Raw genomic sequence first — 17,998 nt, 5'->3', positions numbered from 1 at the left:
CTGTCATTATGGGGTATTGTTTGTGGAATTTTGAGGAAAATAATGAATTTAATCTATTTTGGAATGAGGCTGTAACATAACAAAATGTGGAAAAAGTGAAGCGCTGTGAATACTTTCCGGATGCACTGTACTTCCGTGGCTTCTGCCTCTATCGACGCCATCATAGAGCACAGTTCTGGCTGTGGCCTGGGCACCTCCTGCTCAAGGCTCCTCCCTGGCTTTCACCTCCGTCTGCAGTTCTATCTCTTCCTGGGTAGCTGTCCTCCACCTGAATCTCCGTCAGTTTCCTTTGCCGGCGTGCCTACCCTTTGTTGTCCCTTCGCCTTCTCCTGGCTCCTTGCCTGCGACACTTGTGACATTATTAAGTATTACACACTTAATTTTGATCAGTTTGTCAAAAAAAAAAAAAAAAATAGAATTCTTAGCATTTGTAATTTTGCATCTCATATAAATGGATTTTGGTTTTTAGAATTTTTAGATATATGTACTGGAAAAAAGACATTGCTTATTGCAGTTTGCAGTTTGTTTTAGGGTTTTTCTGAATCTTTAGAATATGAAGAACAATCATAGGCTGACACCATACCATGGTAGTTAATTTTTTAAGCAAGCATAAAAATCAAGAACATGAATGCGAATGGCATAACCAGCAAGTTATTTGATGTATTTGAAGTCTTTTCTATTTTGATGAGAAAGCAAGGGAAGGCTATACTAAGCATGGTTTAACAGATTACTTTCACCCACCCAGACATGAGCATCGAGTTCCTCTCACAGGCACAAACATGAAACTTGTAATATGGCCTTTAATGGGAGGCATGCGTGAACAACTGCACCAACTGGTGCACACTTTGAAGAAATAAATAAAAGTATCTACAAAAACAGTCTCATATGAGACTGGTGTATTAGTAAAATAAAAAGAAACAGTTTGATCCTTGCATAGGGAATTCTCTAATGGGGTATACTATCAATCTTCTTATCCAACTATCAAACAGAACACAATACTGTATCCCACAATGCAATGCACTAAACTTCACCTTTCATTTTCAGTGTGACAAATGACACTGTATTCAGTTCTGAAATAAAACTGGATTAAAAAGTGAAATATTTTTGAGATGATATCTTGATGATACTTTAGCATTGTGATTAGGTACAAATGTTTGAAATAGTTATTCTTGTAAGTGACGTATTTTATTCTGAACATAGTTAAAACAGAACAAGCAAAATAATATATTCTAAATTGTGCTGTATAGTAAATATTGGGTTTAGCTCAACACCAATACAAGTGTCACAAATGTAGCTATTACCATTACTTTTACTATTCTTGGAGTTTCCTTGATCAACAGCCTTCCCAATGCCACTAATTATATATTATGAAGTCAATATGTCTACAAATGGGTCAGGTTTGAAAGAGTTAGAACGTAAGAATGATAAATATGAGAGCATAGCTCAATGTCCTGACAGTGGTATGAACGTGTATGTGTAGCTCAGCTGTTCTAAGTCAGCAGAAACAGCGAACACCAGCTTAAGCAACTCTAAATGTGTCTGTGTCAAGTTGTAGAAGGTGGAACAAGACAAGATCACAGTGTCCTCGCTCAATATGAATTCAATGAATGATGTAGAAGCCCGTCTAGAACATGTCCAGATCATGTTCCACCCTAATTAAATAATGTAGAAAGAGAGAGAGATTACATTTTGTAATTAGTAAAATAACAAGATCATCTCAGGTACTAAGAAACAAGATGACAATGATTCTTTGAATACAGTTTGATAATAATCCCAAACTTTTTGAGCTGAGTAGACTATATTTAAGTTTGTTTGTATTTTAGCTTGTGGTCAAGTGGAAAATACCGGAATACATAAAGAATAAAGTGTACTCTGTTCATGGGGTATAAGTGTGATTGAGTAAAGCAAGATTGATGGATTGGTTACAGCTAATCCCCTGTGCTGTGAATGCTGGGCAAGGAAGAGGATAGTCTATCTTGTAAGATATTGAGTTAAATGTCATTGGGTTCTCGCAGGAAAACCACACACCCGCCTGCTTTGCTATAATCATCGAGAGCATGTTGCTCTTACATCATAGAAAGCATAGACACATATAAGACTCCAAAGGGCTTTTCACACTGCGCTTAACCCTGGGTTATGGGCTTTTAAACTTTGTTTTAACCCTGGGTAAAACAATGTTTCACACATATCAGTTTGAAAGGGTCTTATAATGCTTTTAACCCAGGGTTAAGACCCTGATTTTGTAAGGGTTAATCCGACATTACAGCGCCAAAGACATACAGTGTGAAACGATGCAGTGTTAGAATGTAACAAGCACTTGTTTAGCAAAAAAAAAAAACGGAACAGTTTTTGCCTCATTAAATATTTTTAATGCTTTGTGTATGCTGTGATTAAGGAATTTTATTCCTTCAGTATCTGAAAAAAAAAGGGAAATGTCAAGGTTCATGGGGATGGAATAGTGTCTCTAGATATCGCTACAGAAATAAGTGATCTTGTCTGAAAAACGCAATCTAGGCTCATATGTGTAAAAAGTTTTCACCAGTTTCAACTTAAAAACTCAAATTTAGCAGCTGCCTTAAAATTTTAAGTTAAATCAACTTAAGTCATTTCAACTCACAAATTAAATCAACTCATTTTATTGTAATTTTATTGTAAATGATGATTTAACTTAACTGAGTTGATTTAACTTAAAATTTTAAGGCAGCTAAGTTTTTAAGTTGAATCTGGTGAAGACTTTTTACAGTGTGAAGGTGCAGGTGAAATACTAGTGGCAGTAAAACAAGTTTTATTTTAATTTTACACAAACTATAATTACAGGAGCAGATTGTCAATTAATAAATGCATGGTTTGTGTGAAGTAACACATTGGTTGCATAAGCAGCCCCCATATGTATTGCTTTTCAGACATAGTAAACTTGTATGGTAACTCAAGTGGTACAACATTGCACATGAGATGTGGACTGCTTGAGTACGAGTCCGGTGAAACATGAGTCACGATAAAAGAGCTCTAAGACTTGTACAGGCAAGTTAAAATAGCATGGTTGCTTTGGCAAATGCGGTTTTATCTCATGTCTGCTTTTGTTTTGGTTTAATGTGGATAGTAAATTATTGCAAAAAATGCAACTGACCATTACTTTAGCATCTCTCACTTGACATTTAATTTCCGAAATGCACCAATGCGTACAACAACCAGCATAAATAAATAAAAAGTCACCAGAATCACAGAAATAAGTAATCAGGGAGATTGTTGCATAACTCTTTTCGCAAGAGTGCAGAACTGCAGAGTGAGCCGATGCTCAACTGTAGCGATTGAGAGAGTGACGAAATACTGCTTTTACTGTCAGGTAGAAGACTGGGATAGAGTTTGTCTCATTGTGGGCTTGGCAGCAATGTGCACTGAGTGGGCGGCCATGAATAAACTTCTGAAACCTAAAATGACAAATGGGACACCATATGGTAGGGGTTCTCAACTCTGGCCTTCAAGATCACTTTCCTGCAGAAATTCGATTAAACCAACTCACCTTCCTGTAACTTCTACTGCTTTTAAATGCATTCAAAAGACTTGTACCTTCATTGGGTGTTCGTTATGATGACATGTCACAAATTCAAGTTGAAATCATTAATATTGTGAACAATAAACCCAAATAACTACATCATCTGAACTAAAAATGATAAATAAATTCACTCCTATTACTAATTTATGCATGGTATATACTGTAGGTACGTAGGGCTGGGTGTTGACACAGACCTTTTGAATTGATTGATCGATAAGGATCTGTTACACGAATGTTACTGCCAATGCTGCCCCACAACATTAATTAATAAAATAGATTTGCTACTGAATTGCTGGATTATATTTCTCACCAACTAGGGAATAACACTGCTGCTTGTGAAGAAATTCATCTCATGTCTTTACTATTAGCAGGCAATTTACACAGTCTCTCTCTCTAATTCAGTCAAATAAATGTAATCTCACCCCCTCAGTCTCTGATTTAGTATCCACAATGCTAGATCATCAGAGACATTGAGGAATTCAGTAAAACAGATTTTTTCATAATAGTTCCAAAGTTATTTGCAAAAACGTAACTAAAAACATAACAGATTATTATAGCAATACTTTGTTGTATATTCTCATTCTCAAATTTGGCAGAACTGGTACACCACGTCATCTAAGTAATAATTGTGTGTTCAAAATGTAACTTCTTATGAATTTTGATTGGTTGTTAGCGGGTATTTAGTTTATTTGTTTGATTAGTTTATTTTAAGCCAGGGGTCTCTAACCGTCCTAAAATACAGATTTTGAAGCAGGGTTAAAACTGATATCTATAAGAAAGTGGCTTTGCAAGAGCAGGGTTAGGGACAGCAGCTCTAGTCTAAAATTTTCACAGAAAATCTGGAGGAAGGTATTTTTCAAAATGGCAGAAAAAATATATAGACATTGTAAGGCTTGATTCAAGGATTCAGAGAAAAAGAGGTTAAGGGCAAATCTGATTAAAGAGGTCATGCAGGACCAAGCATTACGCCTATAATTGCACCACCTAGTGTAAGACAGTGTATGTACAGTTCAGTAGGGGGATTTGGGACCATCCTATCACGTTTGGGTTTTCTGCATGTACAGGTGCATCTCAATAAATTATAATGTTGTGGAAAAGTTCATTTATTTCAGTAAACTCAAATTGTAAAATTTGTGTACTGAATAAATTCAATGCACACAGACTAAAATAGTTTAAGTCTTTGGTTCTTTTAATTGTGATGATTTGGCTCGCATTTAACAAAACCCCACCAATTCTCCCCACCAATTCTCAACAAATTAGAATACTTCATAAGACCAATAAAAAAAACATTTTAATTAATTGTTGGCCTTGTGGATAGTATGTTCATTTACTGTATATGTACTCAATACTTGGTAGGGGCTCCTTTTGCTTTAAATACTGCCTCAATTCGGCGTGGCATGGAGGTTATCAGTCTGTGGTACTGCTGAGGTGGTATGGAAGCCCAGGTTTCTTTGACAGTGGCATTTAGCTCATCTGCATTCAATTCCCTATATATTCTCTATGGGGTTCAGGTCTGGTGAGTTTGCTGGCCAGTCAAGCACACCAACACCATGGTCATTTAACCAACTTTTGGTGCTTTCGCAAGTGTGGGCAGGTGCCAAATCCTGCTGGAAAATGAAATCAGCATCTTTAAAAAGCTGGTCAGCAGAAAGAAGCATGAAGTGCTCTAAAATTTCTTGGTAAACGGGTGTAGTGACTTTGGTTTTCAGAAAACACAGTGGACCAACACAAGCAGATGACAATGCACCCCAAATCATCACAGACTGTGGAAACTTAACACTGGACTTCCAGCAACTTGGGCTATGAGCTTCTCCACCATTCCTCTAGACTCTAGGACCTTGGTTTTCAAATAAATACAAAACTTGCTCTCATCTGAAAAGAGGACTTTGGACCACTGGGCAACAGTCCATTTATTCTTCTCCTTAGCCCAAGTAAGACACCTCTGATGTTGACTGTGGTTCAGGAGTGGCTTAACAAGAGGAATACGACAACTGTAGCCAAATTCCTTGGCATGTCTGTGTGTGGTGGCTCTTGATGCCTCGACCCCAGCCTCAGTCCATTCCTTGTAAAGTTCACCCAAATTCTTGAATCGATTTTGCTTGACAAGCCTCTCAAGGCTGCGGTTCTCTCGGTTGGTTGTGCATCTTTTTCTTCCACACTTTTTTCTTCAACTCAACTTTCTGTTAACATGCTTGGATGGGTGTCAATGATTGTCTTCTGGACAACTGTCAGATCAGCAGTCTTCCCCATGATTGTGTAGCCTAGTAAAACAACCTGAGAGACCATTCTGAAGGCTCAGGAAACCTTGGCAGGTGTTTTGAGTTGATAAGCTGATTGGCATATCACCATATTCTAATTTGTTGAGATAGTGAATTGGTGTGTTTTTGTTAAATCTGGGCCAAATCATCACAATTAAAAGAAGACTTAAACTACTTCAGCCTGTGTGCATTGAATTTATTTAATACACAAGTTCCACAATTTTGAATTACTGAAATAAATGAACTTTTCCACATTCTAATTTATTGAGATGCACCTGTATGTTCTCTGGTACCCAAACAGTTTTAAGTCATACTAATAGAGCACCTTGGGGACCCCTTATGACCCATAAAATGTATGAAGAGTAAGAGAAGTAACATTATAACTGAATATGAAGTGGCTTATTGTGTACAGCAGCATAAGCAGTGAAGGGTAAAGTATGGAGTGTTCACAATTTGTTTACAATTTCAAATCTAACAACAAAACAGAGTGTCAGTGCCAACTAACTCTTAATCTAATCCCTCTAAGACAAAAGAACATGTGGAATAAAACCTGTATTTAAGAAGTCTAAACTAATTTATAGTAGTCAACATTTGAAGTGGATCAAAAAAGTTCACCAAAGTTGTTCTCAGACAAGAACAGGTATTGTTTTGGTTTTAGGACAACTTGGATAAAAAGTTTTGATCCACTTCAAATGTTGACTACTGTACTTTTATTGAGATCAGAGGGCTGTTTCATAAAGTTAGTTTGATTTATTGTTACTTGACTGAAACTGAAATAAGCCTGGCTTAGTCTATTTGGTAAATTTGTATAAAACAGCCCCCAGAACACAATCGTAGCCCTCGCTACAGTGTTTCTAACAAACAAAAACAGTTCAGGTTATTTGGGACATTTTCAAAGACATCTCAATTGCAAAATATGTCCTAATTTGCCAGAATATGCTCCGAAGTGTGCACATATTTTGAGATCATTTCATTATTACCATGTTGAAAAAAACAGCATATGCTGGTTAGGTAGGTTTTGATGCTGATATGCTTAGCAAAGGACCAGTATAAACCAGCTAAGGACCTGCATTAACTAGCAAAGGACCAGAATGAACCAGCTAAAACCAGCATCAAAACCTACCTAACCAGCACATGCTGTTTTTTTTTTCAACAGGGTATTATTTTATTTAGCTACTGTTTTGGATATAAACGGATAAATCGTCTTTACATGTAATACGGAGTAGTTTACAAGGAATAGGCTAAGACATTTGAATATTTTTTCTAATTGTACGTGCTTTGTATCGAGTTGTAGTGTGTTATCAGCAATGTTTACCGTGTATTTACAGTTGTTGATAGCGATTTCTCGTCATCTTGTGTTGATTGTGGCACAGAGATTAGGAGAGAAAGATGAGGAAGGTGGTGAGTTTGTCAACAGGGTCAATCCACGTACACCACTGACACCCACTGACCACGCGCGGAGCTCCATCTTCGTTCTGACGAGACTCGTGGGTATCAGTGAGGGAAGTGGGCTAAAGAGAAAGGAGGAAGGCAGAAAAATAGGGGGTTTCAGAGGTTTGGTTGGTTTTCCTTTTGTTTCTCTCACCTCAAATTCGATGGTGCAGGAACAGGATTGGACCAGGGCACTAAATGACGGTCTCTGAACATATACTATACACAATAAAAATCCCAAATCACCATCACACTTTATAAAAATGCAGATTAATGATATTTTCCACAATACTTTAAAATGTTTAATGCAGATTTACAATAGAGATTTCATTTTCAAAATCATGAATTAAGAATTATTGATATTGTTTGATTAAAACACGCTTTTAATTGATATACCTCTCTTTAGGTTAGATTTAGCTAATCTATACTGTAGGACAATGATAATGCGGAGCTTTCTTCTAGTAGTCCTGAAGCCTTTCTTCCGGCCTGACCAGCCTAGGCATGGGCTATCAAGTCCCCAGCTCTCACCACATCACAGAGCTGCTGTACTGGCAGGACCATCCTGAGCAGTACATTATGGTCCTAAAACGCCCCTCTCCTGTTTTTGGCAGCATTATGATGGCCTCTTCAGTGAGAAGATGACATGTGACTGATGCTGCAGCCATTTAATGAGCCCCTGGAGGTCAAATTGGTTGATTTCACCTGTAGAAAGCTTGTCCCATAACACCTACAATGGTATGTATTATCTTTTAAACATGTAGTTTGGGACCCTTTACACCATGACAGACAGAATGAGATATTAACAGTGCACTAACATTTTCAAAAGAAGAAAAAAAAATCTTTTTTTTGTTGACTAAAATTAAATGCCACTTTAGTCAGAGTAAAGTAAACTCTTTCCTCCAGGGAGAGTAAGGTGATGCAGTGGACAATCATCATCCAGCATGACCAGTGGGTCACTGGTGGTGGAATATTCTTGGAGGGTTACGCAGACCATCGCACGCTAGTCAACGGTACCTTTACTGCTGTTTGGTACTGGAATGAAATCCTCAGAGCAAATGTAAGGCCTGAGTTCTTCTTCATGGCACTGCCGGGCCTCACGTGGCCAGAGTGTGTAGGCATTTTCTGGACGATGAAGGCACTGACGCTTATTGGAGCATTCAAAGCTGCCAAGTAGTGCCACAGACTGTCCTGGAGCACACTGATGCCATGATCCTGGTCTTTTGAATCCATTGACCATTATCACATCATTTTATCCTCAATGAATTACACAATGTATGCAAGTAAAGACTTAAAACTTAAATATTTCATCATGATCCAATGTGTGTTTCCTTAATTTTGTGAGCAGTGCACTTTAGCTTGGTTCAGGGATCGGTCGTAGAATGTTCTTGAATGTCCTGTTCAGCCTTCAGATTTAAAAGCCATTGAAAATATTTGGTGGAATTTGAAGAAAGCAGTGAAAGCGCGCGCGCGCACACACACACACACACACACACACACACACGCGCACACGCACAAAATTTGCCGTCTGGAGATTAAATAATTTTGAAAATTAATGTTGAGCCAATTTTCTTCTCATCAGGTCAAGGGGGTTGAATAATTTTGATTAACACTGCTCTGTTCTGTCATAATGATGAGGAAGCTAGCCAATCACAATGAACTGTCCTAATCTCTGAAAATCCTGTATTAATTAGTTTAACACTTATCACAGAAAACACTCAAGCGTGGACGGAAAAAAACAAGAAAAAGTTGCACCAGATTCTCACTTTATTGGCTAAATTCATGACTACTTTAAAAAAAGAAATAAAAAGTCCTTTTAACAGGAAAAAGTGAGCTTTGCCATTTACAAAGTGGCACAAAGCCACAATCACTCAAAAAAGGAACAGTGCATTTCTGTGCAAACTGAAACAGCGATGGCACCCACTTTGCAGACATTCACACTTGGTATTCTTTGCACAACGTACATGATTTTAATCTAAAAAGAAAAAAAAAAAAGGCTACAACTGATGTGTGCTAGCGAATAAAACAAAAAGCAGAATTTCCACAGGCCAGGCTAAATACTACCTGAGTGTCCAGTTTGAAGAAGCAAAGGTTGCGTCAAAATAGGTATGTGACAATGTGCAGGATGCTGTCAATAACTACTGTAAACAGACACGCACTTGGACGAAGTTTCACATTGAAGAGACTGGCAGTGATTTGCACATGTTCAAGAGCACAATCACCTCCTTTCAGATTGCTTTAGAGCTAAAGGGGAATGGAAAAGTCAGTCCCCACAGTGGGGATGAAAAGCTGGACCCTGAGGCTTGGTCTGAAGAGAAGGGCATCCCAAAGGTCCAATAAATGGCCTAAAAAGGATTATCATGTTATGGCTGAAGACATGAAGATATATATATAGTAGAAGGAAATCAACCAGAACATCTAAATACGCAGTAAAAGGTGCGCGGTTACCAAAGAAAGAAAGGAAAAAAAAAAAAGAAACCCACTCACACAACAAAACCATTTTCTACAAATACACACTTTGTTTCACATCCAAAACCAACATACTCCACATGGGTATTTCAGTCAAGCACACACATGACCGCTCAGATCCCCAGCAGTCTCGTCTTGATGGAGACAGCTAAAAAAAAAGCCCTGCACTGATTTGGTGTTTGGAGTTGAAGAGGAGAAGGAAAAGGAGAAGGAGAGGTAGAATGATGGACAGGATGTATAGGCGTGCTGCAGTAGTTGATGTTATTTTTTTGCTTTGCCGCCCTTGGCTGCGTTTCGTGGAGGGGTCACAGGTCTACCAGACCCAAATCCTCCTGCACCACCGTATGACAGCATCTTCTTCTCCGCTGGTTTCAGAATCTGAAAGAAACAGTGAGCCTTAGTAAAAACCATTCATCAGGTACAATGTATGATAGGGTTAGGAAATCTACTGAATATTTACAGTTGAAGTCAAAAGTTTACATACACCTTGCAGAATCTGCAAATTGTTACTTATTTGACCAAAATAAGATGCATGTTATCTTCATCTTTTTTTTTTTTTTTTTTTTTACCTGAATAAGATATTTCAAATTAGACGTTTACATATAGTCCACAAAAGAAAATAAGTTGAATTTATAAATATGACCCCATTCAAAAGTTTACATATTCTTAACACTGTGTTGTTACCTGAATGATCCACACCAGTTTTTTTTTTTTTTTTTTTTTGTTTAGTGATAGTTGTTCATGTGTCCCTTGTTTGTCCTGAACAGTTAAACTGCTGTTCTTCAGAAAAGGGTCCCAAAAATTATTTGGTTTTTCAGCATTTTTGTGTATTTGAACCCTTTCTAACAATGACTGTATGATTTTGAGATCCATCTTTTTACACTAAGGACAACTGAGGGACTCATATGCAACTATTACAGAAGGTTTTTATTTGGCCTAAATGTCAGTTTCTTCTTTTAGTACTGACCTTCAGAAACTACAAGAGATACTTGCATGTTTACCAGAAAACAAAATAAATTAAATTTACCCTGATCTTCAAATTCAATAAGTTTTTTTACCCCTGGCTCTTAAAGCATACTCTTCTGGAGCATCAGTGAGTGTTTGAACCTTCTGTAATAGTTGCATATGTGTCCCTCAGTTGTCCCCAGTGTGAAAAGATAGATGTCAAAATCATACAGTCATTGATGATCAGTCAAGATTCAAATATATATTTTTCAATGCTGAAAAACCAAAGAATTTGTGAGACCTGAAGGACTTTTCTGAAGAGCAGAAGGCAGTTTAACTGTTCAAACAAGGGACTCATGAACAACTATCACTAAACAATAAAAAACAGCTGTAGATCATTCAGGTAACAACAGCATCAAGAGTATGCAAACTTGTGAACTAGGTCATTTTTTATAAATTTAACTATTATTTTGTCTTGTGGACTACATTTAAATGTCTTATTCAGGTCAGTATTAAAAAAATAAAATTTTGCAGATTCTGTAAACTTTTGACTTGTATATCATTTTAAACCAATCTTGTTATTTGACATGCTCTTTATACACTCACATTTACAGTGCAATATGGCATTCAGTATCTAACTACATTTAATTGATTTTCAGTAGGAAACTTTCCAAACTGTGCCCAAAGGTGAGCAGTTGTCAGCTACTAGTTTTAAAAAATAAGTGCATATACAAACCTGAAATGAGCACATCAGGGTCTCATCAACACTCATCATAGCACCTGCGTTGTCAAACTCTCCGCAGTAGTTGGGAGCTGAGAAAAGTGTGACTAACTGCCTCTTAGCGAAGAACTCATAGCCATCTTCCACCACCTGTTCAGAGAGATTTATGCATCACAAATGCTGCACAAAAAGACAGTGTTATTCCCCCTAGTGATGAGCGCTTTCAAAACAATGTTTTGTATAGCTTAGAAAGCTTTTCAAACAGTGATTCAGAGCACACATCAAAATGATATTAGTAAATAAGGCTGTTACATCATAACGCATGTACCCATGAAGTGAACCAATGTATTATTTCTGGACATTTGCAACTATATATTATACAGATTAGTTAGAAAATTGTGAAAAACCTGTGAAATACTGCTCTTTGGTCAAGATATTTTGCTTTTTGCTTACATTCAGTAAACTATATTATTTACCTGGTGGGCCCTACATATGAGATCCATGTCATGTTTGTGGAGGAACTTGGCCACAACATCAGACCCGAAGGTGAAAGAAACACCACGATCATTCTCTCCCCAGCCCATGACATCTTTATCTGGGTCAGCCCAGAGCAGATCACACAGCAAACCCTGGTCAGGGACATCTGTGGGCCTCATCACACGGCGGATCTGTTCCATAGACTGCAGGTCCGGAGAAAGACCTGGGTAAAAGATTATTCAACTACAGGTTAGAAAGAATATTTTGAATTCATCCACACTTGTAAACACATCAAGAATCTGAAGTCCACCATTCCTTGACAATTTCTCAAGCCTGCCCATGTGATAATTGCACATTTTACAGGAAAATAAGCTATTGTGTGCTTTACAACCCTGCAGACCTTGACACAACATGCTCCTGTTAGGTTGCCATTTGTCAGAGTTACAATATTTTATATGTTTGTAATGCTGATGACTCCTACCTACAGTCAAACCAAAAATTCAGACACTAGATATAATTTGATATTTAATAGTTAATTATAATTTGATAGTTCATTTATGTAAGTGAGGATAGCAAAATAAAGTAAACAGTGACTTATTATACCCAACAATTCTTCATACAGTGGACTACCAGTAAATCTGATAAACATTTGGGACCAGAAATTTGATTTGGCACTTTGACCTGACCATGTTTTGTTACATATCTTTCTAGCAAAGTTATCTGACATTATCAAGATGGAATTTGTTCTGACACAGTTTAACTCTTGAGTTCTTTTCGTATCGTATTACCACTTTCTAAACTGATAATGTGAGAAATGGATAAATCTGAATAAATTTTGGTTTGACTGTGCCTGTCAGACCAGCTCTCTAGGATTTCTGCAACAATGTATATTCTAAATAAATTGCCAACCTTATTTAGAAGCATTAAAAGAATGCTACATTTCTCCATTTTGAAAATTACTCCTCCCAAACAAGCATCTGATGGTGATTTTATAACAGTCTAGGGCTGCAACAACTAATCGATAAAATCGATTATTATCGATAATGAAATTCGTCGACAACGATTCTCATTATCTATTAATCGGGTCCACCCACAGTGCACGTACAACTTCAGAGGATCACGTCAAATTACAGCACTGAATGACGCATTTCTATAGACAAAATGCATCTAAAAATAGTGGAGGAAACAGACTGAGATGCTGCAGGAGAGTAACCAGATCCAAGCTGCCCAAAACATGAGAATTCATTATTTAAAACTTGAAGTTTATAGCGTAATTGCTCGCCCTGTGAGGCGCTTTGAGATCCGTTTGTAACCCTTAGCATGAAAACTTTCAGTTTACGGTCATATCCTTATCTGTAAATGTCATACATTCACACGAGCATTTCCATTTATGCATAAAAGTCCATTCTGGCAGTCTGTGTTAAGTTTAAATCTTTAGCTACTGAATGAGCGAGTCAGACCGGAACACAGAACACAGACAGGGAGACAATTAATACTCAGTGCAAAAAACATTCATTGTACTAAAACATCTGTCGTTGAATGTTAAATTTAGATTTAAATTCAACATGTAGTGCATGTATTTATGGAGGGTAGGAACGGCTGTGACGGTGACAGATTTTTACCATCGCCGGTGGTGCGGTGTTTTATATATACAAGCAGCCTACAAAACGCTAAAATAAATCAAAGAAATAATACATTTAAATAAGAAAGTAGCCTAAATAAGTGTTAAATAGGCACGTTAAATATAAACAAATATTTGTTGCAAAAATTCCTAACCTCGACAGCTCATCAGAATTACTGGCCGAGTTCTCTTTCTCTTTTTTCACCATTGCGCAGCTGCTGTTTTTAATAGCAAAGTAATTGCATTTATTTTCGTTTCTTTAGTTTTTAAAGTTAATTTAGAAATATATTTGGAACACGTTTTGTTTGTGAAATTCAAGTTGCTGTTTTTTTAAATAACGACCCAGCGGCCAGCGGCAGATAGATCAATTTAGCCTTCTCAGGTCATCACGATTTAAATTAAAATCCTTAGATATAAAAAACTTAAAGCATATCACAATATTAGTTTATTCGTTTAACCTAGATAAAAGTGTGCTAGGCGCATATCCAATCATTTGTGCGGAGAGTGAAAGCTTTGCAGGACATGGTGCCGCCAGTGCTATGTGAAACTTCATTTTTGCTCATAAATGTAAGAGTAATAAATGTACTTTATTACGTCACTACTATAAAACGAAATTATTCAAATCGAAAACAAAACTCTTTCATTAGCTATAGGCCTAATCCATAAAGATGCATTAAGGCATTAAAAGCGCGTCCAGTGAGCGGATGGCGAGTCAGGATCGTCAACTTCATCTTTGCGACACTGACTCAGAAAATACTAGTTCTTTAATAAATAATTTGAATATCTCCTTACTTTTTCCCCCGGCACATTCATGGTAATTACTTTAGCTGGGGCTTTGCGGCCGGTTTAATCTTACTGCGTGCATCTGAATGCGAAACTCTGCTGAAGGCACTTTGCGCTCGCTGCTGCTGCTGCTGTTGGCGGGACACTAAACACCGCCACTGCAGAATAAAGAGCACAAACACTGTATTTTATGCTTGTTAGTGTGTTTTTCTTCAGATATTTCTCTTTTCTCTTTACAGGTGAATTGTTGTAAATTGTTAAGCACTGTGTTTTCATAGCATTGAGAATGTGGAATAGTGTGATTTTGAAAAAAAAAAAAAAAAAAAAAAGGGAATTTAAGCCAACTAACCGATTAATCGAAAAAATAATCGGCCAACTAATCGATTATCAAAATAATCGTTAGTTGCAGCCCTACAACAGTCTGTAAAAAAGACATTCCAGAAAAGCTGACTACAAGAGTAAAACAATTACCTCAGCCCTTTAAAATGTGCAGAGCTAATCTTAAAATGTGAGCAACGCTAAAAACAGGTCCTTGAAATTACCACCTAAAGACAGACAATAAAATAGCTTAAAGAGGATAAATGCTAAATAAATGATAAAAAAAAAAAAAAACATACCTCCATGACAGCAAAAAATCTTTTCATCCACAATAGCAGCTACTGGTAAGCAATTGAAACAGTCTGTGAATGTCTTCCAAAGCTTGATGTTATACCGCCTTTTACCTGCAAAAATAAAAAAGGTGTGTTCATACTTGTATTTCAACTTCATAAGATAAATTCTTCAACCTAAGCAAAACTTATAAGACTTTTAGACGGAAATCTAAGCTTTTGGTCATACCATCCACTCCCATATAATCATACTCACATTCATCATAAAATCCATATATCCTGTTGATGGAGGCACATTCATGGTTTCCTCTGAGAAGAAAAAAGTTCTCTGGATATTTGACCTTATAGGCAAGCAGCAGGCAGATGGTCTCCAGTGACTGCTTGCCTCTGTCGACGTAGTCTCCCAGAAACAGGTAGTTACTCTCCGGAGGATATCCTCCATACTCAAAAAGCCTGAGCAGGTCATAGTACTGACCATGAACATCACCTGCAGAAAGAAACAGAGTAAAATTATAATTTAAGCTAGCTTCGTCAGAATTTTTTTTAAAATAAAAACGGAGCGTAACGATTTTCAGAACTTTACCACAGATCTTGAGTGGGGCCTCCAGTTCCAACAGTATCGGCTGACTAAGGAAGATTTCCCGAGATTTCAGACACAGTCCACGAATCTCATGCTCAGTTAGCTGAACGTTTTTACCAGGTCTGGAGCCCTTCACTGAAAAATTAAAAAATAAAAATCATAAAAGCATTAGGAATACTCGTATAAATATTTGTATGTATCATTATGTGTGTAAAGAACTGTGTTGCGAGGTCAGCTGTTACATGACTAAAAACAAACACAAATGTGATGTATGGTATTTTCAATGCTATTTTTATTCGATTATTATTTTTTTTCATTCTTACGGCAATGCTTAATTTGAAAACCATTAATATTCGTATTCTTGCTTGCGTATATAAATGCATTAAATCGCCATATCTAGCCTATATAACCCATAAATGGAGATTAACAATAAATATCAGCAAATATCATGCAAGTAGTTTGCATGCATCCGTTATGAAATCACCCTTTTGCAGGAAACGACATGTGTTTATATACATGTACAGACCGGGTTGTGCTTGTAGGTGTAATTAAAGTCACCATGAAATCCCACCCTAGTTTTTTTCTCATTCAAGAAGCCATTTTACCTGGATATACGTCACAGTGGTGAGTCTCAGGACACTGACTGTTTCTATGGCAACCAGAGCTTTTAAAGGCAGCTTGCAGTAACATGCAGACTTTACCAAAACCACTGTGTTAATTTTCAAAGGCACTCTTTGAGAGAAGCTTTGATACGTGCAGTTGGCCAAGAGATATTTAAATTAAATATCTAGATCTGTCTTTGATGTGATATAATCTAAAATAGCCTGTATGTAGAACATGGTTTGAAGTCCTTTACCTTGTAATTTTACAGCATTTTATAGCATATAGACGTATCACTTTCTGACCTGTTCGGCTTCACCACAGTAATCACATAATCTACCTGGATGTATAATACTGTCATTCTACTTTCAGAACCTACATTCCCTTGCATTGATTTTTGATTGACTGATTTTTTTTGCCCCTGTACTCACCCCTTTGCTACTCTCCACATTTAATCTGTATATCACCTAAAAACGTGACCCTGAACCAGTCTCAAGTAGCAATAGCCAAAAATACACTGTATTGGTCAAAGTTATTAATATTTCTTTTATGCCAAAAATCATTAGGATATTCAGTGAAGATCATGTTCCATGAAAATATTTTTTTATATTTTTACATTTCCTACTTTAAATACATCAAAACTTTTTGATTAGTAATATGCATGGCTAAGAACTTAATTTAGGCAACTTTAAATGCAAATTTCTCAATATTTTGATCTTTTTGCACCCTCAGATTCCAGATTTTCAAATAGTTGCATCTCAGCCAAATATTGTCCTATCCGAACAAACCATGCATCAATGGAATGCTTATTTATTCAGCTTTCAGATCACTTGACACTTATGACTAGTTTTGTGGTCCAGAATCACAAATATGCTTTGAGCAGCAGCGAGCCTGTACATATTACTCCCTTTCTCAATGTTTACCTCCTCCATTCACTGGAGGACACAGCTAGATTGCAATAACTGACTAATAATGATATTTTTCTTATAATAGGCCTGTTGTTTAGATATACATTTAACTTGTACTGTTGTCCCAGTTTCTGGATCTTTTGACCCATTCGTAAATAGATATACCATTTTGTGTATTGCTGTTTATGTACTTTAACAATATACCCAACTGAATGGTTTTAATTTCCCTTGATTTTAACTAATAGGCTTATGACAATGTTAGGCATGGAACACGCAAGCAATGGCATTTTTGTACTTCCTGTCTTTAGGATATCAATCAGTTATTGTTGATTATTGTACTGTAAAAGGCATTTCTCCCATCTCCACTCTTCAATCAGGTAGCAACGTTAAAGAGAGGGGTAACAATCAGGGCGTTAAAATTTGGCACAACACCGGTGACATCTTCCTAGTGTCTTTCTTCGTTTCCGAGCCCGAGGACTGGCGTACTGCGCATGCGCTGAAGTTTTGTTCAGATTACATTTAATAAACACGCGAATGAAAATTTTAAGTAGATTAATTGTGTTACGTATTTACACCTAATAATACATCGCCACAAATAGGTTCGACTGCAGACGACGAAATGAACACAAATAAAATCATACGTTTTCAGACGCTTCATCGCTATTCAACATGATAAAACGAGACGGTTTGTAATAAGAAAGAATAACGTTTATTACCCTCCAAAAGGCGCTGGATGATGGAATCGATGTTTAACTTGTCCGAATCAGCCATTTTGTCGTTCGCTTGAGATTAGCCGGCTAACAGAGGCAGGAAGGAACAAGACGACCCAGGAAACCGCCCAATACAATTACACGACAAAAACTTAAAAACAAATGTCTATAAAATAAGTTCACACTACTGATAGCATTCCTGAGTTCATATTATGATGTTATTGCCGAAAATGGTCCCTTCAGTACTTCGTTGTGTGAGGTAAACTAGCACCACGACCGCTGACGGTTGTAGGAAACCCTGAAGGGGCGGGGTAGACACTAGAGCGCGTTTCTGATT

The 17,998-nt window shown here is 37.1% G+C and overlaps 1 protein-coding gene across 1 annotated transcript; it reads right to left on the bottom strand.

The window, feature by feature from the left end:
* Positions 1-8,988: 8,988 nt before the first annotated feature.
* On the bottom strand, positions 8,989-17,953 carry ppp1cab (protein phosphatase 1, catalytic subunit, alpha isozyme b). Its single transcript, XM_073828241.1, has 7 exons — positions 17,668-17,953; positions 15,447-15,578; positions 15,120-15,350; positions 14,873-14,977; positions 11,851-12,074; positions 11,390-11,524; positions 8,989-10,086 (listed from the first exon to the last, which is right to left on the bottom strand). Exons 1-7 carry the CDS (start codon positions 17,720-17,722, stop codon positions 9,970-9,972), a joined length of 999 nt encoding a protein of 332 aa, XP_073684342.1. The 5' UTR covers positions 17,723-17,953; the 3' UTR covers positions 8,989-9,969.
* Between the last annotated feature and the right edge of the window lie 45 nt (positions 17,954-17,998).

The sequence above is a fragment of the Garra rufa genome, chromosome 22 (assembly GCF_049309525.1).
Source record: "Garra rufa chromosome 22, GarRuf1.0, whole genome shotgun sequence".
NCBI classification, from domain to species: Eukaryota; Metazoa; Chordata; class Actinopteri; order Cypriniformes; family Cyprinidae; genus Garra; species Garra rufa.
Note: the sequence above shows the minus strand (reverse complement) of the source record. Positions and strands in the feature narration are given on the sequence as shown.

Bases quoted from the DNA above. Each gene is read 5' to 3' on its own strand.
- ppp1cab (XM_073828241.1), bottom strand. From the start codon at position 17,722: ATGGCTGATTCGGACAAGTTAAACATCGATTCCATCATCCAGCGCCTT. The intron at 15,579-17,667 runs GTAATAAACGTT...TTAATTTTTCAG, and splicing joins CATCCAGCGCCTTTTGGAGG to TGAAGGGCTCCAGACCTGGT. The intron at 11,525-11,850 runs GTAAATAATATA...CTCTCTGAACAG, and splicing joins TCATATGTAGGGCCCACCAG to GTGGTGGAAGATGGCTATGA.